Source organism: Sus scrofa, chromosome 12, assembly GCF_054392235.1.
Source record: "Sus scrofa isolate SSC_HxYL_T2T_F1_AM1 chromosome 12, Sscrofa_HxYL_maternal_Yorkshire_Landrace_v2.0, whole genome shotgun sequence".
Classification (NCBI taxonomy): domain Eukaryota; kingdom Metazoa; phylum Chordata; class Mammalia; order Artiodactyla; family Suidae; genus Sus; species Sus scrofa.
Genome location: NC_139394.1, coordinates 19,461,490 through 19,486,660, shown reverse-complemented (window position 1 = coordinate 19,486,660; position 25,171 = coordinate 19,461,490). Strand labels below are relative to the sequence as shown.

At 53.6% G+C, this 25,171-nt stretch overlaps 1 protein-coding gene across 6 annotated transcripts in view; it reads right to left on the bottom strand.

The window, feature by feature from the left end:
• The window catches only part of MPP2 (MAGUK p55 scaffold protein 2), a 28,672-nt gene extending 5,479 nt beyond the window's left edge, over nucleotides 1-23,193 (bottom strand). The window contains exons 1-11 of one of the 6 annotated variants that reach the window (XM_084984380.1): nucleotides 23,105-23,139; nucleotides 22,763-22,940; nucleotide 21,254; nucleotides 20,472-20,534; nucleotides 14,697-14,815; nucleotides 2,092-2,244; nucleotides 1,830-1,979; nucleotides 1,251-1,478; nucleotides 371-502; nucleotides 155-260; nucleotides 6-74 (exon numbers count right to left, since the gene is read on the bottom strand). In XM_084984380.1, the coding sequence (XP_084840506.1) occupies nucleotides 6-74; nucleotides 155-260; nucleotides 371-502; nucleotides 1,251-1,478; nucleotides 1,830-1,979; nucleotides 2,092-2,244; nucleotides 14,697-14,815; nucleotides 20,472-20,502 (988 nt within the window). In that variant the 5' untranslated portion in view covers nucleotides 20,503-20,534; nucleotide 21,254; nucleotides 22,763-22,940; nucleotides 23,105-23,139. Of the gene's footprint in view, nucleotides 1-5; nucleotides 75-154; nucleotides 261-370; nucleotides 503-1,250; nucleotides 1,479-1,829; nucleotides 1,980-2,091; nucleotides 2,245-14,696; nucleotides 14,816-16,616; nucleotides 16,764-20,471; nucleotides 20,538-21,253; nucleotides 21,255-22,099; nucleotides 22,941-23,104 lie in introns of those variants that run through there. The other 5 variants (XM_084984379.1, XM_021066902.2, XM_021066904.2 and 2 more) reach the window with 5 other exon arrangements.
• Between the last annotated feature and the right edge of the window lie 1,978 nt (nucleotides 23,194-25,171).

The window sequence follows — 25,171 nt, the reverse complement described above, 5'->3', positions numbered from 1 at the left end:
CCCACCTGCATTCTTGGTGGTCAAATACATCATTCGCTTCTTTTTCTTTCCTGAAAGGCTGCCGCAAAGGGTCCCTGGCCATAAGGAGGTGGGTGAGTGAGACCAGGCAGGGCTGGCCACATCCCAGATTAGGGGTCTGGGGGGAGGACCGTACCTGAGGTGGGTGTCAGCTCCAGGTCCCGCTTGACAAAGGCTTTCCGCTTCTCCTCCAGCAGCTGGCTGGGGATGAGCCCCGCGCTGCCCCCTTCCACGTGGCACGCCTGAAATGCACGTGGGACCAAGGTCTGCCTGTGTGAGGGAACGCCTCCCTGAGCCCTCGCCTCCCCCACACGCCATCACGGCAGAGACTGCATGGGCATCCGGGGCTCACCTGCCACCAGTTGGCGTCATCCTGGTTTACAATCTGAAGCAAGTCCCCAGCACTGAAGCGCAGGCCGGCTTCCTTGCAGGGGATGAGGCTGTCCCGGGCTGGGTCATAGTCAAAGTGGCATTTCACAAATACCTGGGCGGGGGATTCAGTGAAAGATCAAAGGGAGAAGCAGGGGAAGGCTAGAGGGCACGCTGCCCTCTCCTGATGCCACCCCCACCCCCAAGGCAGGGGGTGGAAGTGTCACACAGCTTACTCTCCGGCCCCTCCCCTCACAAAGATGAAAGAGACCCTGGCACTGCTTATCTGAAGGCATGATGCCCTTTGCATCAGAACAAAAGGACTCAGAAGGATGGCGGATCTGCTCAGGCCTGGATGGGATCACCCCATAAAAGGCATGGCCCTGGCACCTAATGCTAGATCCCTCTGTCCCTCCCATATGCTCCGGAGGAGAGGGCACGGGCAAAAGGCTAGAGAGTCAATAGGAGGGGTGGGCAGAGCAGCCAGACCTCCCCCATCCACCGACCAGGAGGCAGCTGTACGGGACCGTGACAACCGGATTTGGGGAGCCCACATGTACACCAGGCACATGAAGGGCTGCACACGATGCAGGCATGCACTCGTACACTCGAGTACCCCAGGCTTTAGAATCACGCATGTCCTTTGCACAAGCGCACCGTGCGCAACACTAGGGCAAATGGGCGAGCGTGTTCACCACGCAGAGAGGCCTGAGGCTCTGCCAGGTCCCGCCCCCATCTTGCTTTGCGCACACTGGTTGGAGAGGAGGGGCTCCCACCCCCAGGCCTGTGACCTTGGCCGCTGGGAGGTTCGGCCGCCCCTTGGGCCTCGTGCTAGGTGAGGGGTTTAGGGGGAGGGGGCCCACCTGGCGGGGCAGATGGGGCTCCTGGTAGCTGGGCAGGATCTTGAGGATGACACTGCCACTGGCGCTGCGCAGGAGCTCCTGCAGGGCACGGGGGTCGCTGCCCACTGGCTGCCCGTTCACCTCCTTGATGATGTCGCCCACGTGCAGGAGGCCTTGCTGAGCCACCATGCCCCCGTGCAGAATGCGTGCGATCACCAACTCGCCACCCTCCACACGGAATGTCACGCCCTGGGGAACAGAGGGCAGGTGGGATGAGGCCCCAGCCGCTCCAAGTCAGAATTTTCCAATGGGTCTCTTAAGAGCCCCTCCAGTTCCTACAGCCACCCCCCCAGGGACCTTCTCTGCCATCCCCTGCCCAAATTCTTCCCTTACAGGGGCACTAAGGGAGGGGAAGTAGGCAGACGGGAGAGAGTCACAGGGTCTGCTGTCTCCTGGGTGTGCCTGCCCCCCAGCCTGGGCAAAGCTGATCCCTGCCTTCGTCTCTTTATCTTCAGTCCTTGCCTGATGGGACTTGATCCCCGCCGGTTACGCTCAGAGCTCCCTCTCGACTCCCCCTCTGGGGCAGCCCAGCACCCTCACCAGATGCTCTCCAGCCGTCTTGCGGATGCCCACCATGCGCACAGCATCAGGAGGCACAGGCTGGTTGCTGAACGTGGGGTCCAGGCCAGGGCTGGGGGGTGGCGTCTCGTAGGTCTTTGAGGCCACAGAGTCGTGTGTCTCCAGGAGGGACTAGGGAGGTGGAGGGAAGAGGGGAACCATGGGGCAGTGCCCTGAGGTCCCTGCCCATCCCAGCCCTAACTTTCTGCCAAGCCCCCCATCCCTTTCCGGGGGAGAACCACACCTGGAAGTGGGGCTCCTGGAGGATGCGTGCCAGCTCAGCTGCGGTGCTGCTCTGCTCAGCCAGCTGCGCCAGGTCCCGCAGGATCTCCTGCACCAGCTCCAGGTTGTTGTCCCGCACGGCCTCCAGCTTCGTCTCCTCTAGCCTCTCGTGCGCCTGCAGGTGGCACCGAACAGGTGCAGCCTGATGCTTCCCCAAGAGCCCTGGGGTACCAAACTCTGCCCCCCCTCCAGGTCCCAGGCATCTTCCCACTCCCATATCCTGACTTTAGGCCCCACTCACAGCGCTGCTCCTGGTACCAGCCTCAGAGCCTCACTCGCACTCACACACATGCATATACATGCAGCTTGTTTTCTCCTTTCTCCCCCCACATGTGATTGGGGCCCAGCTTAGGGAAGAAGGAATCCAAAGAATCAAACTTCACTTCCATCTCTTGCCATAGAGGGCCATTAGAATGATCAAAATCGGAGTTCCCATCTTGGCGCAGTGGAAACGAATCCAACTAGGAACCATGAGGTCGTGGGTTTGATCCCTGGCCTCGCTCAGCGGCTTAAGGATCCAGTGTTGCTGAGAGCTGCGGGGTAGGCCACAGATGTGGCTCGGATCTGGCATTGCTGTGGCTCTGGTGCAGACCGGCAGCAACAGCTCCAATTCAACCCCTAGCCTGGGAGCCTCCATATGCTGCGGGTATGACCCTAAAAAAAAAAAGACCCCTCAAAAAAAGATCAAACTGGGCATTCCCGCTGTGGCACAGTGGATTAAGCATCTAACTGCAGCAGCTCAGGTTGCTACAGAGGTGCGGGTTCAATCCCTGGTCTGGCACAGTGGGTTAAAGGATATGGCATTGTTCAGATTCAATCCCTGGCCTGGGAACTTCCATTCGCCACGGAACTGTCCGCAGCATCCCCCGGACCCTATAAGCATCTGAGTTCAAGGACAGCTTCTTCCAACCAACATCATCGTTGCGTGGGGTCTTGGACACCTTATAACCCAAGATGAGGAAGCCAGGGAAGTGGAGTAGCTTGTCCAAGGTCACAGGGATTCAACCTTGGGTCTCCAGGCCTTGAGCCCAGTGAGGAGGGGGACAAGAAGTCAGTACACGGTGCCAGAGGAGGGCCCTGCACCTACTTGTTGCTCTACCAGCTCTGGGCTCCATGACAAGGTGCTCTGAAAAGGGAAAGGGAAGCCCTCGCCAGAGACCCACCTAGTGGGGACAGGTGTTAAGTGGGTTGGGAAGAAAGGGGTCCCACTTGAGGGATGTACAACACTGACACATTGAGCATCAGCTAACACACACGCCGTGTTCATGTTCACTAGTGTCCCCCAAATATTCTTTTTTTTTTTTTGTCTTTTTGCCTTTTCTAGGGCCGCTTCCCGTGGCATATGGAGGTTCCCAGGCTAGGGGTCCAATCGGAGCTGTAGCCGCTGGCCTACGCCAGAGCCACAGCAACAAAGGATCCGAGCCGCATCTGCAACCTACACCACAGCTCATGGCAACGCCAGATCCTTAACCCACTGAGCAAAGCCAGGGATTGAACCCGCAACCTCATGGTTCCTAGTCGGATTCGTTAACCGCTGAACCACGACAGGAACCCCCCCAAAATATTCTTAATAACGTAATTTTTTGGACCCATAATCTCATCAAGATCACGTGTTATAGTTAGTCGCCACATCTTTTTATCCTCCTTTATTCTGAAACATACCCCAGTAACTTTTAGCCTTTCAGGACTTTTTATCAAAGCGTCCGAGCCAGTGGTCTGTAGGATGCCCCACAGCCTGGATTTATCTGATTGTGTCCTCACGTTGAGCTCAGGTCCATCACTGTGGCGTGAGTTCTATATAAGCAATCTTGTGGTTTTCCCCACACTGAGACCAAGTGACTGTTTTGTTCCCCAACCATCATTCACTGATGGATTTAGTATCCATTGATGGCCTTTGCCTGAACCAATTATTGTAATATTGGGGGTTGCAAAATAGCCATTATATAACCCCGTTATTCCTTCGACATGTATTAGCTGGCATTCCACCATCAGAAAGAGCTCTTCCTTTTTCTGTCCCATTCCTCTTCTCTCTCCCCCTCCCTCTCTGTGTCACTGTGGATTTTTTTCACACGGATGTTCTAAGGCATCACTATCACTATCTTCATTATCTCAATTTAGCCCAAGTTTTTCCCAGGGGAGCCCCAAGCATGCCCTTTGACACGTTCCCATCAGTCCTTGCGTACCCTCTGTCCTCTACTCTGAGCTCACCTTGTCCTTTCCCTACCCAGGTCTGGAGTCAGCAGTTTCTCCAAGGAACCCTGATCCCTTTCGGTGGAGAATGGTACTTAGAAACCAAGATCTGGGCACTCAGTGCTCATCGATTCGGGGGTGTCATTTCCACCGGTGATATTAGTCGACACTGAGAGTTCTGATTAAAATCAAACTCTGCAAGACTTTCCTTATCTTTTCCCTTTCCATATTTGGATCTCCCTTCTCTCCAGTGAGAACTTTTCCCCGAGAACATTAATATATTTACTTATCTGTTCTGTCCTTCAATATTCAAAAAAGTTTCCACATTGCTAAATTTGCGCTACCATCACAACCTTACAAAGTAAAAATCAGTAAGATTTATCTGCATTCTTTTTGTCCTTAGAATAGTCCAAAAGAACTTACGGCAAGCATGGACATGTTGTATGTCTGGGCTGTCTAGTGTGTATACTGAGAAATGTGTACTATGATTGAGGAACTGAATGTTTAATTTTATAACAGTATCTTAGCTTAAATTTTTTAACTTAAATTTTAATAAAATATTTAAATAAATGCCCACTCGTGACTAATGGCCACTCTATTTCATTCAAATTTTAAATCTATATAAAAAGTAAACTCAGGAGTTCCTGTCATGGTGCAGCAGAAACAAACCTGACTAGTATCCATGAGGATGCAGGCTCGATCCCTGGCCTGGCTCAGTGGGTCAAGGATCCAGCATTGCCATGAGCTGTGGTATAGGCCAGCAGCTATAGCGCTAATTTGACCCCTAGCCTGGGAACTTCCATATGCCACGGGTGTGGCCCTGAAAAGACTATACACACACACACATATATATACACTCCCTGGAAATCACTCTATGCTGCTCTGTGGAGATCTTCCTTTATTTTTTTAATTTTTTTTACTTTTGGCATTGCCCACAGCATGCAGAAGATCCCAACCAAGGACTGAACCTGCACTACAGAAGTGACCCAAGCCACAGCAGTGACAATGTCAGGTGCTTAACCCACTGAGCCACCAGGGAACTCCTATTATTGTTATTTTTAATCACTGCATTTGGGTGATTGTGTGACTAGAGTATCACAATTTATTCAACCAGTCTCCATTGGTATTTAGGTTGTTTCTTCTTCTTTTTTTTTTTTTTTTTTTTTTTGCTATTTCTTGGGCTGCTCCCTCGGCATGTGGAGGTTCCCAGGCTAGGGGTCTAACCAGAGCTGTAGCTGCCAGCCTACGCCAGAGCCACAGCAACGCGGGATCCAAGCCACGTCTGCAACCTACACCACAGCTCATGGCAACGACGGATCGTTAACCCACTGAGCAAGGCCAGGGACCGAACCCACAACCTCATGGTTCCTAGTCGGATTCGTTAACCACTGCCCCACGACGGGAACTCCCTAGGTTGTTTCTAATATCTTACTATTGCAAATAAAGCTGCAGTGAATTACCTTGGCACAGCTGTTCTCTATCTGTGGAGATCTTTCTCATAACTTGCTAGAAGTCCTGCTGGATCAAGTGGTAGATACATATGTGGTTTTATTAGGTTCTGACCAACTCCCCTCCATGGGGCTTGTGCCATTTTGCCCTCCCACCAGCCCTGGATGAGAAACTTGCCTGAAGCCTTGCCACCACAGTATATGATCAAACCTTTGAAAGTCTACCAATCACATGGATGAGAAATGATCTCTCAATTGGGCGTAATTTGCATTTTGTTTCTAGGAATGAAGCTGAGCATCTCTTCATATGTTTAAAAGCCATCTGTATATCTTTTTCTGTGAACTGTCTGTTCATGTCTTCTGCCAATTTTTCTATCAGATCTTGTTATTTTCTTTTTCTCACTTTTTTAAACATTCTGTATGTTAGGAAGATAAGCCCTTTATCTGTGATACCTCTTGCAAATATTTTCCCCCAGTTTGTCATTTGTCTTTTGCCTCTGCTTATGCTTTTTATGTCAATGCAAAAATATATGTAATGTAGTTAAATTTATTAGTATTTTATGCATCTGAATTTTGAGGCACATTTTTTAAAAGATTTTCCTTACACACAGATTCGTGTTTTCTTCTAGGATGTGTGTGGTTTATTTTTACACATTTAGATATCTGACCTGCTTGGAAATTTATTCTGATATATGGCGTGAGGTATAGATCTGCTTCGATATCTCTCCAAATGACTCTCCAGGTGTCCCAGTACCATTTATTAAAAATCCATAAGAGGGGAGTCCCCGTCGTGGCGCAGTGGTTAACGAATCCAACTAGGAACCATGAGGTTGCGGGTTCGATCCCTGCCCTTGCTCAGTGGGTTAATGACCCGGCGTTGCTGTGAGCTGTAGTGTAGTTTGCAGATGCGGCTCGGATCCTGCGTTGCTGTGGCTCTGGCGTAGGCTGGTGGCTACAGCTCCGATTAGACTCCTAGCCTGGGAACCTCCATATGCCGCGGGAGCGGCCCAAAAAATGGCAAAAAGACCAAAAAAAAAAAAAAAAAGGAAACCAAGTAGGGCCCTGTGGGCTCCTGGGCACACGAGCCTTTCTGTGTCCCCCATTTCTTGTTTATGAGGATGTTTATACTTCAGCCTCCATGACTTTCCCTGAGTTCCAAAGGTCAGGTTCAAAACGGTTGCTAATCAGGGGAGAAAGGGGATGCCAAGACCAGGAGGAGCAGTAGGGAGAGAGGGAGAGAGCAATGCAGCCTCGGGGCAGAGTCCTGGCCCCTCCTCAAGGAATACAGATGACAATATCTTTTTTTTTTTTTTTTTTTTTTTATTTTCCCACTGTACAGCAAGGGGGTCAGGTCAGATGACAATATCTTTGAGTTCTTCAGCAGAACTAACCCCCACCAACGGAAGATGCTAATGAAGCATTCTTTACTCCGGAAAGAAGACCACCAGACCACTGAACACCAGCTTTGAAAACAACGCAAGCTTGCCTCTACCCTGATCCTTATCTGTGGCCCTATTTTTCACTCCCAAAACTATAAAACCACCTCCCGATCTCTCCTAAGGGGGCCATAGTCTTTGAGGCATTAGCCTGCTGTGACCCTCCTTCGCCTGGCAAAGTAATAAAGCTATTTTTTTCTCCTTTGCCCAAAACTCTGTCTCTGAGTTTCTATTTGGCACCGGTGAGCAGAGGCCAAGTTCCAGCAACAGATCCATGGTATTAAGGCCATTTCCCTGATAAAGTATCGGAGGCTCGAATGGGAAAAATGAATGCCTTAACAGCAAGTAGCTCTTGGGTGTACAGCAGGGCTCCCATCAAAGTTTCCTGAGCACCCCCATAGCTGTGGTGCTGTAAGGGCCCTCCCAGAACAAAGGGATGGCAACGTGGCATAACCAGCATCTGTGTGCGCATGCGTAACGTTGCGGCAGCAAGATGTAATCGGTATCCACGTGCCAATTTGTAACACAGACCATCCAACCAGAATCTACAGAATGTATGTTATCTTATAAGGAGGACAAAGAGACCAAAGTGTAAAAGACAAATAACGGAGGGTATATAAGACAGCGCCCCGCTGCATTCGGGGCTCAGCCTCTGGATATGAATCTGCTGAGCCAGTGCAGGCACTGCTTCCTGGAAATAAGCCTCAGTGTCCCTTCTCTCTGCAGGAGAATCCGGCAACAGCGTCACTCTCTGGGCGCCCATCTTTAGAAAGCACGTGCTCTTGTGCAGCACACACCGCAGTATGAGAGGCAGGAGCCCCCACAACCAGGAGAGCGGTTTTGAATTTCTGTGGTAACGAGTTGTTTAATTCTGCTCTGAAAAATCATCCTCAGCACAGCAGGGGCACAAGCTCCTCACAGACCTGTGAAACTTCGGCCAGGTTCACAGCTGGCTAATGGGAGCGCCAGCCCACACACCCAGGTCGGCCGGCTCCCAATCCAGCGCCCAACATCCACTGCAAAAGCAGCAACACTACACAGCCCTTGCCCCGAATAGCTTTTCCCTCCGCCTTCCTACTCCAAACTCTCCGATCTTGGCAGGAAAGAGGGGATTCTCACTTGACGCCTAGGCTCCTAATTAAATAGCTCAAAATCTGAAAGAAGCCCAGAGAGGGGTGAGCCAGAAGGTTACGGGACTCTTCAATCTGGATCTGGCCCTATGATTTGCTTTGGCCAATAGGACAATAGCAAATATGATACAAGCAGAGGCTTGGAAAATTTCTGGGACCGGGGGCTCGTCTGCTGCTAAGATCACCATGTGAAGCAATCAGAGCCGCCCTCCTAGAGGATGAGAGACCACCCCACCCTAGACACTGCAGCCTTCCCGCTGAGACACCGGACACGTGACTCAGGCCATCCTAGACCACCCAGCCCTGACTGAGCAAGCTCGGACCAAAAAAGCCACCCAATCAAGCCACAGAATCATGAGACAGAAATCACAGTTGTTTTAACCACCATTCTGTGGGGTGGTTTGTTACACAGCACAAGCTAACTGATGTACTGGGGCTCCCCACCACTGTAGCCTCAGCTTGTCATGGCCCCTGGACAGAGTCTCTATCTTAGGGAGTCGCCTGGCCCCTCATTCTTGTAAGGCCCTGTCTTGCTTTGCCAGAAACTTCAGAGTCTTCCCTATGAACTGATGGCCAGGACTACATCATAACAACGTTGTATGAGTTAAAAAGCACTTCTCCATCCCAACCATGACTCTGAGACGTAAATCATTATCCCCACTTCTCAGAAGAAATGACTGATGCTCAGAGAGGCTGCTGGAAATACAAAAGTCACACAGCCAGCCAGTGAATCTTCTGACTCCAAACCTTGTGTCGTTGCTCCTTCATCTCATGTGGATTAGTTCACAAGCCTCTCAACTGGCAGATATCCCCACTGGTAATAGTTTACCTAAATTAATTAATTAATTTCCTTCCTTCCTTCTTTCTTCGTGGTTTTTTGTTTGTTTATTTTTTTTCCTTCACATCTGTGGCATATGGAAGTTCCGGGCTAGGGGTTGAATTGGAGCTATAGCTGGGGCCTATCCCACAGCAACACCAGATTTGAGCCACATCTGCGAACTATGCCACAGCTCTCGGCAATGCTGGATCCTTAACCCTCTGAGCAAGGCCAGAGATCCAACCCAAATCCTCACAGATATTATGTTGGGTTCTTCACCTGCTGAGCTACGAGGGGAACTGCACAGCTTACCTAAACTTCTGAACATCTTCTGCCTTTGATTCCTCACCATGGCCTTGGCCTTGGCCATTGCTGGAACATCTATGGCTGGATCCATGTCAGCCCTCCCGGATGTCACCCACCTGCCAGGGCTGCCACCTGCTGTCTGCAGTCAACCCAGATTTGACTTCCTTCAGAGCCTATAACTCTCTGGATTTGTCTCCTCAGGCCCTGCTCCTCTGTTCCAGATCTACCCAGCCTGGCCCCTGCCACATCATCTGCCACATCCCCGAGAGGAGAGTCAAGCCCACGCCATCAGGGTAAGAGAAGCAGGTGAACTAGACTCTGGCCCTGTGGGTTTCTGGGCCACTGAGCTTTTATAGCTGGATTTTTTCTTTTTTTCTTTTTTTCTTTTTTTTTTGGCCGTGCCTGAGGCATGTGGAAGTTCCTACACCAGGGATCAAACCCATGCCACAGCAGTGACCCAAGCCACTGCAGTGACAATGGCAAATCCTTAACCTGCTGCACCACAGGAGAACCTTGGATCTTTGATTAAGGTACTTTGTCTAGGAGTTCCCGTCGTGGCTCAGTGGTTGACGAATCTGACTAGGAACCATGAGGTTGTGGGTTCCATCCCTGGCCTTGCTCAGTGGGTTAAGGATCTGGCGTTGCCATGAGCTGTGGTGTAGGTCACAGACTGGCTCAGATCCCGCGTTGCTGTGGCTCTGGTGTAGGCCAGTGGCTACAACTCTGATTCGACCCCTAGCCTGGGAACCTCCATATGCTGCGGGAGCAGCTCTAGAAAAGGCAAAAAGACAAAAAAAAAAAAGTAGTTTTTCTATTAGGTTAGAAACTTATCTGCGTATACATAATCACTAAAATGGATGAGAGGGGGTAAGAAGTAGGTCCTGCTGTCCAAAGCAAGTCACGTGGTCAAGCCCAGACTGAAGAATAGAGAGAGAAACTCTGCCTTTTGATGAGAGGAGTGGCAAAGCTGCATGGTAAAAAGGTCACACATGTAGGAACTGGAGGGATTTTTCCTGCGCTCAGACAGGCCTTTATGGAGGAGATTCACTTCCTGTTTATTTCACAACTAGATGGAGAAAAATCACTGGGTTCCCTGAGCCCACGAGCTTCTTATGGGGTCTCAGAGTTAAAGAAATCTTCACACTCCCTTCTACTGGGCTTTGTGCATCTGGAACCATACGAGGAATTTCTTAAGGGGAAAGTCTAACCAGCCCACACCAAGACCATTTCTTTTATTTTTTCTTTTTGCAGCCACACCTGCGGCATATGGAGGTTCCCAGGCTGGGGGGTCGAATCAGAGCGATAGCTGCAAGCCTACACCACAGCCACAGCAACACCAGATCCGAGCCACATCTGTGACCTATGCTGCAGCTTGTGCCAGATCCTTAACCCACTGAGCAAGGCCAGGGATCGAATCTGAATCCTCACAGGCACTATGTTGGGTTCTTAACCCACTGCACCACAATGGGAACTCCCCCCAAGAACATTTCAGAAGAAGAGAGTTTACTTACAGTCAGACCCAGCACCTTGGTGACTTCTCAATTAGGCTGATGTCCCAGGACTAGGACACTGCAGGGCTCCGTGAGAAAATGACAGACTCGGGCTCCCAAGGGAGAAGGATAAACCATCCGAGAGTTCACTACCATAGCCCCAGCGCCGGGCCTGGTACTCGGCGAGCACGCAATAGGGATGTGTAGAATAGGGGACAGATGACCGAACGAGTGAATGACAGAGCCAGCCAGCCAGCAAGCCCACCTTCGGAGAGTTGTCACATGGGCTCGCAAGGCCACCAGAGAGGAATGCCATCAGGGGAGGGAGAGGGGCTCACGCTTTGGAAAGGGGCTGGCTAGAGGACCTTCTAACCCCGAGGCTCTACATCCTGAGAGCCCTTCCTACGTCACTGGTGGGCCTGCTGGAGACGGAATAGCTCGAGTGACTCAGAGATGGTGTGGTTTAACAAATCCAACTCTGAAATCAGCTCTGGAAAGGTACAGAGGTTGAGGTTCAAAGAGCATATACACAGCAATTCCACCAAAGTGTTCACCCTAAAAAGAGTCTCACCCCCGTGCAGAAGCAGATGGGTACAAGGATGTTCACAGCAGCGCTGTCCTTGCTAGAGGCAAGTCAGCAACCATGTACCTGTCGCTCAGCAGGGGAACCAGTAAATGAACACACCGGCCTCTATTCCTGTATGGGACTAGCAACACAACAGTTCCAATGGATCCGTATCTATAAGTACGTCCATAACTACAGTATTTATATGAACTAGGAATCTCAAAGACCTAAGCTGGTTACACTATTATTCCATTACATAAAATTTAAAAACACGTATAGGAGTTCCCGGGTGGCTCATCGGGTTAAGGATCTGGCATTGTCACTGCTGTGGCTCGGGCAGCTGCTGTGGCACAGGTTCAATCTCTGACCCCAGAACTCCAGCAGGCCACAGGCCAAAAAAAGTTAAAAAATAAAACAGTAAAAATAAAAACACATATACCAGGGGCAGATAGTTTACATCTGAATACATATGTCGGCAAGATAATGCAAACATTCAGGGGAATGGCAGCATCAGTTCAAGCCGGGGGCAGGCCGGCAGTGGAAAGGAGGAAAGGGGAGAGGCGTTCCCTGCACCATGCTTTTTATTCCTTAAAAATAAAGAGCAAAAACTAAAGCACAGGTGGTTGGCATGCCCATCCTGGAGGTGAATACTCAGGGGTCTGTTAGGTTCTTTTTCTATACCCTCTCATCTTCATTCATTCAACACATATTCAGTGAGCACCTACTACGTGCCAGGCAGTGTTCCAGGCTCCAGGGACACAGCAGTGCACCAGGCAGACATCTCTGTCCTCAAGGAGCTCATATTCTCTATGTTTGAAGCAAACATAACTCCCTTTTTAATTTTTTTTGTCTTTTTAGGGCCACACATGTGCCATCCAGAAGTTCCCAGGCTAGGGGTCGCATCTGAGCTACAGGACTATGCCACAGCCACAGCAACACAGGATCCTTAACCCACTGAGCGAGGCCAGGGATAGAACCTGGGTCCTCGTGGATACTTGTCCTATCCGTTACCGCTGAGCCGCGACGGGAACTCCCCTGGTTTTTATTTTTAATGCATGAATCCAACCCTTGACCACCGAAGGAGACGCAATCTGCCTTTCTCCAATCTCCTCCAACCTGCCCAGTTTTCTCTTCTCCAGAACCTCCCTAGGTCTTCAGCCATTCCACAGGTGATCACATGAGCAGGCTGTGTCCCCTTCCCACAGCAGTGGGGCCTGGTCGCCTTCCATACCCCATGGCAGGTCCGATTATGGCTGTCCCATGACCCCACTCGCCCCCTGTAGAAGACCCACCACCTGGCTGCACCCCCCCACACACCCACTGCTGTCCCTGCCGACCCGGCGAGGGGCCTGGTCACCCCAAGCACCCTTCCCTGAAGACCCCGGACTGCCTGTGGTCTTCTATGTACCCCAACATCCATGTACACACCCCACCCCATCCCACACCTGAGCTTCCCATTCCTGGAGTTCTTTAATACGGATGATCTCCCCGTCCACGACAGCCACACCCTAGATTGTCATGTCACCCCCGGAACTGTCCTCCTGGGAAATCTTTCACCTCCTGACTCCCTGTCTGACCTTGGCCTTCTCTTCCACTGTACACTCTCTCCCCAAACGCTGTGTCCCCAGGGAGCCCCCAGGCCTTCGCTTCCATTTTCTCCCTGCCTCTGTCTCCTCCTGGCCACTCTCCCCTCCCCTCCCAGCCTAGACCCCAGAGGTGATGCTCTGAGCCACTCTCACCTGTCCCTACATCTCAGCCTCCCATGGTCCCCATCCAGCACAAGCCCTGGACCAAAGCCACCCTCCGAGTCTCTGGAATGAGTCACCCCCACCCACAGGAAATAAAGCACCTGCCATGGATGGTGTGGGGCCCTGTCAACCCTGCTCCCTGGCCTCTGCGCGTGTCCTCTCTCCTCTTCAGCCATTATTTGAACCTTCACGTCCAAATCCCACCCCGCCCCCGCTCCACTCAACCCCTGATCCCGCATGTCCAGCAGAAGGCTGTCCATCTCCCCTGAGAAATCCGAGCCATTAGCATGATGCCCTGCAACTCCCAGTCTTGCCGCCAACACAGCTACTGGCACCATTCTCACCTCCTCTCCTCCTCCGCAATGGGGAGGGGGGTCACGCTCCCCCACGCACCCCGGTCCCTCCTTGCTTCTCATCTCGGTCGAAGGTGGCGCCAGATTCCCCTGTGCAGAATCTCAGGAGCCTGGCTACCCGTACGTACCCCTCACCTTCCAAACACCAAGGATTTACCTCCTAACCATTTCCTCCGTCCTCCCTTCCCTCGTGCCGTTACTGCGGGTCTCGTGCCGGGCCCTCCAGGACTCCAGTCTCTCCAGCTCCAGCTGTGACCCTCCAGACACCCCCCATGCGGCTGCCAGAGGGTGCCTAAAACACCCGCGTGTGTCATCACAGCCCTGCGTAAAGCCCGCAGGAGGCTCCAGGTTGTCTATTGGATGATGTGCAACCCCAGGCACAGCCTCCAGGGCCCTCTGCCCCCTGCCAGCTTCTCAGCAGCTCATACTCCCTCTTTTGCACCTGCAGCTCCAGCCTCACACTGCATGTATGGCTCCTGTACCCTTCGGGCTCTTTCTCACCTCTGTTTCTGCTTAAGCTCTTCCTGTGGCCTAGAATGCCCTCCCCCTCCTCATTCTTCAAGACTCAGCTCAAGTGGTCCTTCCTCCAGGAAGTCTTCCCTGCCGCCCCCTGGGCTGGTCAGCCATCTGCCCTTTCTGCTCCCAAAACACCTAGTGCCTCTGCCCATATTACCGCCGTCATCAGATTGTTTTATAACTTTCTCCTCTAGTGAGTCTCTCCTCCACCTGACATGTGGCAGGTGACCTTAGAAAGAGGTCTGCACAAAATGCCCAAAGGCAGAAAGATGAGCAGGATGAAGTCCGGAGATTCCAAAGCACAGGCATGTTCACCCCTAACCAGTCATGCCCTCTACAAGCTGGCAGTCACCACACGCATCCACACGGGCCCATCCACACACTCATCTGTCAGGCGTGGGGGCAGCCTGCCACCCTGCAGTGGCTCAGATTCATCATCTGGGCGTGGATGTCCATGCATACCCTCTCTGGGGGTCTCTGGTGCCACATGTCCCAGCCCCAGGGCCCCCTGTCCCCATGCCTCCCCAGGCACCGTGCCCTTGTGCCTGAATCCCTCACAGCACTGTACCTTGGCCAAGGATCTCACTATGGGACTTTCCATAATGCCTCGAAGGAAGATCAGATCCAGTTCAGCAGCCCCCGTGGCATTGGGGAGGGATCCCAGGTTGTCCAGGACTTGCTGCATGGCTGGGGGGAAAGAGCAGCCTGTGAGACACACAGGTGCCAGCTGAGCACAGAGACCCAAACACACCCTATAGCGACCCCGCATCCTACTGCACATCCCACAGAAGACACCCCTCCCGGCAGCAAACCCTTCCTGGCCCAGCACATCGGGACCTTGAATGCCTGGGGCAGGGGCCCTAAGAGGGGAGGGGCAATTTCCTTGGCCTGTTCTCTAGGCCCTAGATCATGCCAGCCTGGGCAGGAGGGAGGCCCTAGGCAGCGGGAAGTGGACACTGAGGTAGGGGGAGGGGAGAAAGGGAAGCAGGGTCAGGTTCCAGGTTCTGCCCTAAACCAGAGAACCAGACTGCGCATCCAACCTCTGGATGGGCTGAAGCCCCAGGACTCAGCCACCCACACGGGCAGGTTCAGGGATGAGAGACGATGGCTTAGAGCATGTCCCTGAGTGCCCGCCTGGTGTCAAGCAGACAGCCATGCAGAAGGTCAGAGCCTACACAGCATCCCGTACCAGCTGTGCCACTAATTCAGTGTGATTTTGCACAAGTCACTGCCTCTCACAGGTCTCAGTCTTCCCTTCCTGTAAAATGGGTGTATTGGACTGGATACATCTACAGGCCCTTCAGCTCTGACAGACAACTGTCAAGAAATTAGTACAGGAGCTCTTGCTATGGTGCAACAAGATTGGTGGTGTCGTGGGAGATGGTGGGATGTGATCCCCGGCCCGGCACAGAGGGTTAAGGATCGGGTGTTGCCTCAGCTGTAGCTCAGGTCATGACTGCCACTCAGATCTGATCTCTGGCCCAGGAACTCCTTATGCCACTGGGCAGCCAAAAATGAAAAAGAAAGAAAGAAAGAGAGAGAGAGGAAGGAAGGAAGGAAGAAAAGAAAAAAAGAAAGAAAGAAAGAAAGAAAGAAGAGAAAGAAATTAGTCTAGATCATAGGGAGCCAAAGCTGAGGCCCAGAACACTGGTAGAAGCTGGGGAAATGGGCACCCTGAGGCCTAGGATGGCTGAGGGCACCCAGGGGCAGGAGCTGAACCAAGTCATCCCACGGATCGGTGAACCCTCAGCCTGGGATCAGACAAGGGCGTGAGAACACCTGAAGCGGCCACTGCTGCGACCTAAGGTGGGGGGTGTCTTCCTTCCACCACCAGCGGGGATGGGGGGTGTCTTCCTTCCCCCACCTGGCTGTGGCAGGTTCTGGGGGAAGGAAGGGAGAAGCAGTGTGCCCAGCTGGGGCAGAGATGGGCAGGGGGTATCATTACTCTGCCACCCTGCCACCCACGCCTACATCTGTATAAAAGCACCCAAGCCGGGGAGGAGGAGGGGTGGGTACGGTCCCTGGCACCTCTCACTGCTCTCAGCAGTACCCTCTCCTCCAGGAAGGAACCGTGGATGGGGGGAGGCACTGAAACCAGAGCTGGCAGCCAGGGTTCAAGGGCTCCTGCTCTCCTACCCTCTTCCCCCTCATCCTCCCCACCTTCTCCAGAAACAGCATCCACGTCTGCCCTCCAGACCCCTGCTGCTCAGACCTGGGCTTGGCCTTGGTCAGAGACCTTCAAGGCCCATAAGAGACTCAGAAAAAGGCCAGAGCAGGGACCCTCCCCTCTCTGCCCAGATATCCTGGGACGGTCCCCAGACAACCTCATAACCGGATTTCCCAGCCTGCCAGCCACAGGGAGGACTGAGCCAGGGGAGTTGGCGCCCTCAGCCCAGGCCTCGGCGCCCCCAAAACCTTAGGATCCCGGGAGCCCGCTCCTAGGGCACCCTAGATGCCCCAGCCTCACCGCCCCGCCTTTCCGCCCTACCTTCCCTCTGGAGCTCAGCTTCCTCAGAGGAGCCCAGGGATATACCCTCCAGGGAGGCCCCGCTGCCTGGGCTGCCCGCCATGGCTGCCCCTCGCCCGGTCCGAGGCTCCCAGAGTGGCCCGCACGCCGCCGCCGCCTTCCCAGTCCGAGGGCAGCGCTGGAGGAGGCGGGACTCGGGAAGCGCCCCCTGCAGGGCTAGCCAATAGCAAGGCTCAACCGCCCTGACCGCCTTTCTGATTGGCCAATGCCCCAAGTGAAGCAGACCCCAGAGGGGGCAGTAAAAGCTCTGGGAGGGGGCGGTGGGAGAGTGAGTCCTCAGCCCACGGATGACCCGATCCCCCTGTTTTAGTACCTTCTAGTGGGGGTGGGGAGGAGGCAGCTGAGGAAAGATTCGAAAGCGGAGAGGGTTAAGCGTGCAGCCCCTTCAAGACTAGGGCGGTGCTCAGGGACTCTCCCCAACCAGCCCAGCTGCGGGGAACCCAAGGTGGGTGGGGATTTGGCCCCATCTTGTTCCTGCCCCCCGCTTCTGGAAATCCCTCCTGTATTACACTCCTTGCCGCCGCCTCCTCTTCGTGCCCTCCGACCTCTCTGTCCCCTCTCCAGGCCCAGTTTCCTCTACTATGACTCCCTCAGGATTAAAGGAAGACCCCAAGAATGATTCTCGGTCCTGCGCCAGGAGGCAGTGGCACCACTTTGGCGTGGGGCAAATACCTCAAAGCCCAAATGCCTCTCCCAGCTGCCATTTGTGAGGGAGTGGGGGAGGGAAAGGGGTGGCATCACTATAGGCGCAGAAGGGCATCCCAAGATTTCTAACTCCACATCTCAGCAGCGGTTTCACCCTCCCCCATCTCCCGTTAGCACTCCCCCTTGGATATGAGGGCGATGCCTGTGGACAAGGCAGAATTAGGGAAGGGAAAAGGTGAGTGAGAGACCATTGAGGAAGCAGGGACTAGGGTAGGCACTGGGGGGCACTTGACAGTTACCCCAACCCAGAGCCACCATTCATTCCTCTGAGACCCTGTACCCATGAGGGCACCACTAGGCACTGCTGCCTCCACCAGACAACTATTCCCTGAGGAGTGGCACCAGGGCACAGCACACCCCCTGGTTGCCATGGCAGCAGGCAGGATTACACACTAGGACATTAACCCAGAGATTTAAAGGGACAGCTCCACCTGAAAACCCCAGGACCTAGCCTTGATTCAAAGAAAGAAGGGAACTAGGTACAGGGGGAAGAGAGGGCAGGGCTGCAGGCCTGGAGTCCAGGGACAAGCTGTCTAAACGCTCAGCCCATGCCATTACCTGTGTATTTCCAACCCTCAGGAAAAGGGTCCCTCCACATTACTAGAAACAGAGTTGGGGTCTCCCTGCAAGAGGAATACGCCCCCACCCTCTCCCTTTCTCCACAATGACCGTGGCCATACTGACTCGTGGGTAAGGGTGGAAAGACCCTGCTAGCTTCGTTCTCTGCAGAGCCCAAGGCAGAGGTCTCTGGGGGAAGAGAGAGGGAGGGGGAAAGTGAACCCGACCTCAGAGGCAGGGGCCCAGCTATCTCTCTGTCAGGCCCGTGGGATGTGTCACGACCACCACATGAAAAGGGGCAGAACCATCATTAGATTTTTGAGGCCAGGAGCCCATCCAGCCTGGGGCAGGCACAGAGAGCCACCTGGGAGAAAGATGAAGACTCCTAGCCTGAAGTCTCCCATTTCCTCTTTACAGAGGAGGAATCACAGACTCTAAGAGGTTAAGCAGCTTGCTCCTGCCCTTCTTCCTTTGGATATGGTAAGCATAGCAGCCCAGGGCAAAATACCCAGGGGAGCAGGTGCCCCAGGAGTCCTCAGAGGAAGCAGACCTCCCCATATCCCTGGGTCCACTCCCTGCCCTATCTTCCATCCCACCCCGACCAGGGCCTGCAGCAGGGAAGCCAAATTACTGGGCCTTCTCCTCCCCCTGCCCCCCTGCCAGACACTATTAATGGGTTTACTGGACATGCCCAGATCGAAAGACTTTTAATCACGGCCTCAGGGATGGGCTTAATTAACCCCTAAGCAGCTTACTGAGGGGCCCAGGCAGGCTGGAGCTGGGGGTGGAGGGACCTCTGAGGCCTCCAAGGCCACAGAAACTGAGGGACATTGGTACCGTTCCATCACTGCATGGAGAGGCCTTTTCTGGGGGACAGGGGTGTCACAATTTAGGCTCTGACCCACTCATAGCAGCCTTCACGTTCCTGGTTCAGCTTCTCAGAGGGGAGGAACAGAGGAGTCAATTTAATCAAACTGGGAGGGCCTTGAAACATCTTGCATAGGCAGTAGCAGGGCCTAGAGGGGGAAGGGGCTGCATGGACAGGAGATAGCCAAGCAGGGAAACATGCAGAGAAATCAGAGCAAAACTAGAGCAGTTTACAGTTGTTAGGGCTCTTAGAGAGCTGCTAGCACAGGGCATTTCGCTCCAGTACCCCTGGAGTGGGATGCGGATTCTGTGCATAGAAGGCTTTGTCTACGATGAGGACCCTTGGCTTTTATCAGATTCTCCAAGGGACCCAAGACCCATACAAGTTAAAAACACTGATCTTGGAGTTCCCGTCGTGGCTCAGTGGTTAATGAATCCGACTAGGAATCATGAGGTTGCAGGTTCGATCCCTGGCCTTGCTCAGTGGGTTAAGGATCCGGCGTTGCCATGAGCTGTGGTGTAGGTTGCAGAAGTGGCTTGGATCCTGCATTGCTGTGGCTCTGGCATAGGCTGGCGGCTACAGCTCCGATTCGACCCCTAGCCTGGGAACCTCCATATGCCACGGGAAGCGGCCCTAAAAAAGGCAAAAAGACAAAACAAAACAAAAAAAACACTGATCTTGTCCCATCATCTCATCTAAGAGACCAGGAAACCTGGGTCCTAAAAAGGAGGTGATGGACTCAAGGTCACAGGTTAATGAGGTAACAACAACTCAGCAGCACAGAATAATGATTGTGAATATTCCGTGTGTGTGTGTGTGTGTGTGTGTGTGTGTCTTTTTAGGGCCACACCCATGGCATATGGAAGTTCCCAGGCTATACCACAGCGTAGCCACCCTACACTACAGCTGCAGCAACGCTGGTTCCTTAACCCACTGAGCGAGGCCAGGGATCGAATCCTCAGCCTCATGGATATAAGTCAGGTTCGTAACCTACTGAGCCACAAGGGGAACTCCTGATTGTGAGTATTCCTAACAGTAACATGCTTTCCCCGTCTTGGCTTTTACATTTCACATCAACCTCTTGACAGAATTTACAGTCTCCCAAGAATTTTAGCAGTTTGTTCAGGAGGCTTCCTAGCTTGTCTGGCTGACCCTCTCTCTTGCCCTAAAACCTCCTACAGAACCAAGTAGAGGCTTCCTGCCCTGGCATTCTCCACACAGAGCTTCCTGTACCCCTGGGGCACACATGGCCCATCTTAGCACATGCTGGGCCACTCAACCCATCTGGTGGGTACTGTCCCATGGACTTCTCTGCCCCAGGTTGTGCTGCTGCAGTCCCTCTGCCCCCAAGCCATCCTCCACCACCCGGCTCCTAGAAGCCACTTCTCTAATCAGCCTGGCCCCGTGCCATTTGTCCTCCAGCAATAGCAGGCCATTTCCAGTGCATGCATTGCCCCCTGCTTCCTTGGAGGTGATTTATGCAGTGTCTCTAGCCCCACCCTGGGGCAGGTGCAGCTGGGCAATAGAAGCTGCCTGAAGGAAAGGCTGAGCCTCTGGGTGGAGCAGCTAGGGGGTGCGGTTTGTTCTTACAGAGAGCTGTGGGAGTATCTGATTCTGCTCACCGCCTTCGAGTCTCTGCCTGGCATCCCCTGAACCACTGATACAAATTGGCATCCCCTTCTTACCAGTCTCAGAGTTGGTGGCGGCGACCGGCATGGTGAAGTCAGCAAGGGCTCTGCAAAATGCCTCTCCTGGAGGAGGGGAGAGAGGAGGTTGAGAAGGCACAAGGGCAAAGCAACGGGGAAGGAATTAGGAAGGGCTTCTGCCTCAGCATCAGCCAGCGAGGTAGGGGCGAACACATCGCCCTGGCATTAAATGATCCTACGGTCCTAAGAGGCAGAAAGCACAGATACTATGCCCATTTCTCCAAAGAGGAGGAAACAGAGAGAGGGTCAGAGAGGGTAGTTTATTTACCCAAGATCACAAGGCTAATAAAGAGAGCGACAATGAAAATGGATTTATGATTTAAAAAAAAATTATCTCTGCCTACCATCTGTCTTTTTTTTTTTTTGAACGAGAAAGAGAGTGGGAAAAAGTCCAGAATCTGAGTCAAAAGCAGGAAAGGTAGGCATTTCCAGACTTTAAACTCCATGGGCCATGAGGTCAACATCTGTCTTATGTTGCCTCTGGATCCTAGATCTGGCACGTGTAGATGCTCCCACAAATCTTTGACCATCTGAGGACAGAAATGATGTCATACCTTCCCAAGGCCTCCCTTGTTTCCTCGTTCTCTGCCTGCCCCTTCTCAGCTCAGAGCAGGGGGCTCTGGGCAGAACCAGCCTAGGAGTTTAAAGCCTCAGTTCCCACCCAGGGCCACCCCAAGCTGGGGGTGGCTCCCTCATTCTCCAGAGGAGGATGCAGGGGAGTGACCCATCATCCTTCCTGGGCCTGTGCTGTTGGAGAAAACCCTAATTCCCGGTTGCCATGGCAACGGGAGGCAGTGGCTCATAGCAGGGGTGGGGGAGTAGTGGGAAGCAGCTGGCAGTGCCCACTTTTGGACTGAATGCTCCTGGGCCCTGGGGGTGGGGTAGCCGCAACTTCACTTCCTCCTTGTCAAAAGGTCCCTGGTGGGACCACTACCTGATTTTAATAAAATCCTCTTTACTCTCATCCGCCACCCAGGCCTGAGCTGGTCATCTGAGCTTAGAAAGTAGAAATTACAAAGGTGGAAGGATGGCTCCCCTTCCTGCTGGGTCTGCCTCCTCAGGACAAGGAGGAAAGAAGCTTCGGAGAGGAAGGGCACCCCCCCCCCCCGTCAGGCTGGCACCCAGGCTGGAGCAGTGCCCAGGATCCACTGTGCCAGGTAGTGCCCCGGATGCCAACTCCTGTTGTCCCTATTCCTAGAGAGCGTCGCGGAGGGATCCCTTCCTCCCCCTCTCAGGTTCTGAGGACCTGGAACCTAGAGCCTTCTCCTGGCTGGCGCTACTCTCTCTGACAGTTACTGGCAAAGAGAATTCCAGATGTCCTCCTTCCCCAGAGGTTGGAGAATGGGAAGAGGCAGGGAGGTCCTGTCCCCAGAAGTCTTGCCCAGCCAGCCTGGGTTTTCTCCCTGGGGAGTCGGTTCCCACGACATCGGCTAGCTCTGCCCCACCCCCACCCAAGCCTTGAAGAAGGCGGGGTCCGGCTGTGCCCACAGGAGAACAGCAGTGCCAGGCAAGCCAGCCTGGCTCCGAGCCAAGGTCAGGAGCCCAGGCATCTGGGAACCCGCAACTCGGCTTCCTAAAGCCTGAGCCCTGTGCCCCCTCACCCCTACCTCCAGGCTCTCCACTTCGCTCAGGGTTGCTAGATGATGCGGGCCCACCGGGAAAGGGGGAGGTTTCCTCCAAGCTCCATCAACACACGTACAAAGAGATGTAGAGAAGAAAGGTCTGACAAAGGCGCTTTGCAGACCGACAGGTCGTGGGGAGGGGTAGACAGACTGAGGGATGGGGGCCTAAGTGGTCGCGGGGGCCAGCATGCACTGAGAATCAGAGCGCCCCGGCCCAGGGTCCAGCACTAACACGTTGGGCGCTAGGACCTAGAGGGAGGGGGGTGTGTTGCGAGCCATCAAAGAAGGCTCTTTGCTTGAGCGCCCGCTGGAGACCAGGGATGAGGTCACTGCATGGCTGCCCCCACCCCGCCCCGTCCTCACTCTCCCCCCGGCCCCCGCCCCAGTTGACCTAACTTTCCTGGCCCTGGCTCCTCGGTCCTGGCACCGATCCCTTCCCAGGTCCCCAGATCTTAGCCTTGGCCCCCGCCCCAGACCCGCCCCCTCTACAACCTGAGAGGCGGAAGCAGCAGCACACCCCCTTCCCAGGACCCCCTCCCAGGAAGGATTGAGGTGTTGGTCTCCTAAGGTGGCCGGGGAGCCACGGGGACCCACATATTCTCTGTCTTGCGCCCCCACCCCTGGAAGAGCTAACAGCGCGATTCTTACGTAATGCCTGGCTCTGAAGTCCCCAGAATCCGCACAGCCCCTGGAGAGGCCGCACGGACACCAGCGCCCCGAACAGCTCACCCGCTCTGTGCCTGACGTCACTTTGGAGCCCTCACCGCGGGGGTGGGGATGGGCAGCGTCAGTGGGCAGCGGGGTTTGGTCTCTCTCTAGACGGACCCTAGAAAAGGGGGTGGGGGTGGTTGGTGGAGATGCAGGCGATGGCCCTGAGCATAGAGACCAAGGGAGGTGAGATGCGGAGAAAGGGCCCTAGGTGCTGCGCCAGAACGAAGAGGAGACAGGGCCCTGGGATGGGTGCTGTCCCGGGGCCGAGGGGGCGCCTACCTGAGCCCCTGGAGGCCCCTAGCTCGGGGTGGCTCCAGCACAGCCCGGCGCTCCGCGTTTATTGCTTGTCAATCGCTACCCCGGCTCTTAAAGCGGCGAGGCCTCCAGTGAGCGAGGGGGCGGAGACCGAGACTGGAGAGAAGGGGAGGCGGGTATAGACGCCGTGGGACGACCTGGAGGAAAGCAGGCTTTTCAAGCAGCTAGTGGGTGGGCGGGGAAGTGGTGGTTTGGGAGACACTGCACAGATCACGACCACCCACCCCCAACACACGCGCGCTTCCCACTCAAGAAAGCAAAGACTGGGACCTGTAGCCACTAGCATCCCTCGACTCACAGCAATCCCTTAAAAGGGCGATGCTGAAAGATTACCCGCCCCTTCTCTCAGCTTAGATCCGAGGACCAGTCCCCGGGGTGCCTCGGCTTTCCTCATTATCCAGCTTCCCAGTGAGAAAAGGGAAAAGGAGGAGTTTAGGGAGACCCCCAAGTAGCAAAAGACCCACTCCCATAGGGCCTCGGTCCCACGGGCAGCTTTTAAGGACTCAGTGGTGAATGCCTGGATCCCAGAATCTCTAGGCGAATTTGCAAAAAAAGAAAAGAAAGAAAAAAAGGGGGGGGCGTCCTCACGAAAAGGTCGAAGACTCTATTTGCAGCCTGGAAGGGAGAGCTTATCTATACTCCTGTCTATGGAGCGCAGAACGAAGGCACTCACTATCCCTCAGAGTACAATTTCAAGAAATGAAAAAAATCTTTAAACCTTGTTGCACGTGCAGCCGAAGATCTGAGCATAGAAGAGATACTGCTATGGCTTCGGAATACTGACGACTCAGACAGGAGACCACCCTTCACTAAGTGCGAAGAGCCTTCGGGGCCAGCGGTGATATTACTCTGGCTTCGGTGCCCCACCCCAGCCCCTCCAGTTGCGCTCTAGAATATGCAGGGCTCCTAAGATCAGGAAAGGACAGCATCCTGCAAACTTGCTTGGAAATCTCAGAAATGGGTTTGACTGGGAAATTCATCCTGGAAGCAGGGGATTGGTCCCCGGGTCTCAGGACACTCAGCGAGCCCCAGAGCTCCAGAGAGCATAGGTTTGGGTAGAGGTAAGGGGGAAAGCCACAGAACAAAGCCAAACTACTGAAAGCCCTGATATTTTGCAATGCTCGCCCACCTCTTACTGAAGAAAGTTAGTTAGCAACCCCAGATGGCAGAGGCTGGAAATGCAGGTTTCCATAACCTCCCAAAGAGGCTTGTTCCAGCACAGCTTCCAGCCCTCTTCTCTGCCTTCAAGCCAGAAGATCTTCCTAATTCAACTTCAGATTTCCCCTTCCCACTATGAGCATTACCCTCCACTCTCACCTGTCCACCTCTGGGCAGTGAATCACTTGGCCATTTGCATTTGGTTGGGAAGTGGAAAGATCTTGAATCATTGCAAAGTATTAATTACTTTTCTCAATCAGGCAACTATTATCCCATAGCAACCCACAGCAGACTTTCAATTTCAATCAAGATCCCCAAGACAAGATGGGAGCCCAGATTTTGGCCCACTAGAAACGTGGAGCCCAATTCATTACTCTTACAAGTTGGCTTTCTCTTTAGTCAGTCAACAGGCATCTCTCTGGGTGCCTTCTCCAAAAGGACCTTATAGAATGCCCGTCCCTTGCATGTGTTCAGGACCTTACAACTGACAAATTGCTTGATCCTCACAATAAGCCCATGAGGTTACAGAGAAGAGAGAAACATTTCCCGATGCAGAGTAGGATGCTCTTATTCTATTCCAGATAGGGTGCCTGCTTCAGTGATACTGAGTCAGATACCAGCTTTGGTGCCAGCTTCAGTGATTCCTAAAGGTTGAGGTCCAGGAGTGGAGGTGTCAGACACAAAAAGTACTTTCTGGTAGTATAACTGAATGTCATAACTGAAGTGCAGCAAAAGTGCTAAGCAGGACCCCAAAGGAACGAGGGTGCTACAGGTGGGAAACAGAGTAACTGGGACAGGAAGCAGATTTGAGGGATCCACAATGCAGCCCATGGAAGTTAGGGACTGTCCCTTCGGCAGGTAGGATGGGGCAGT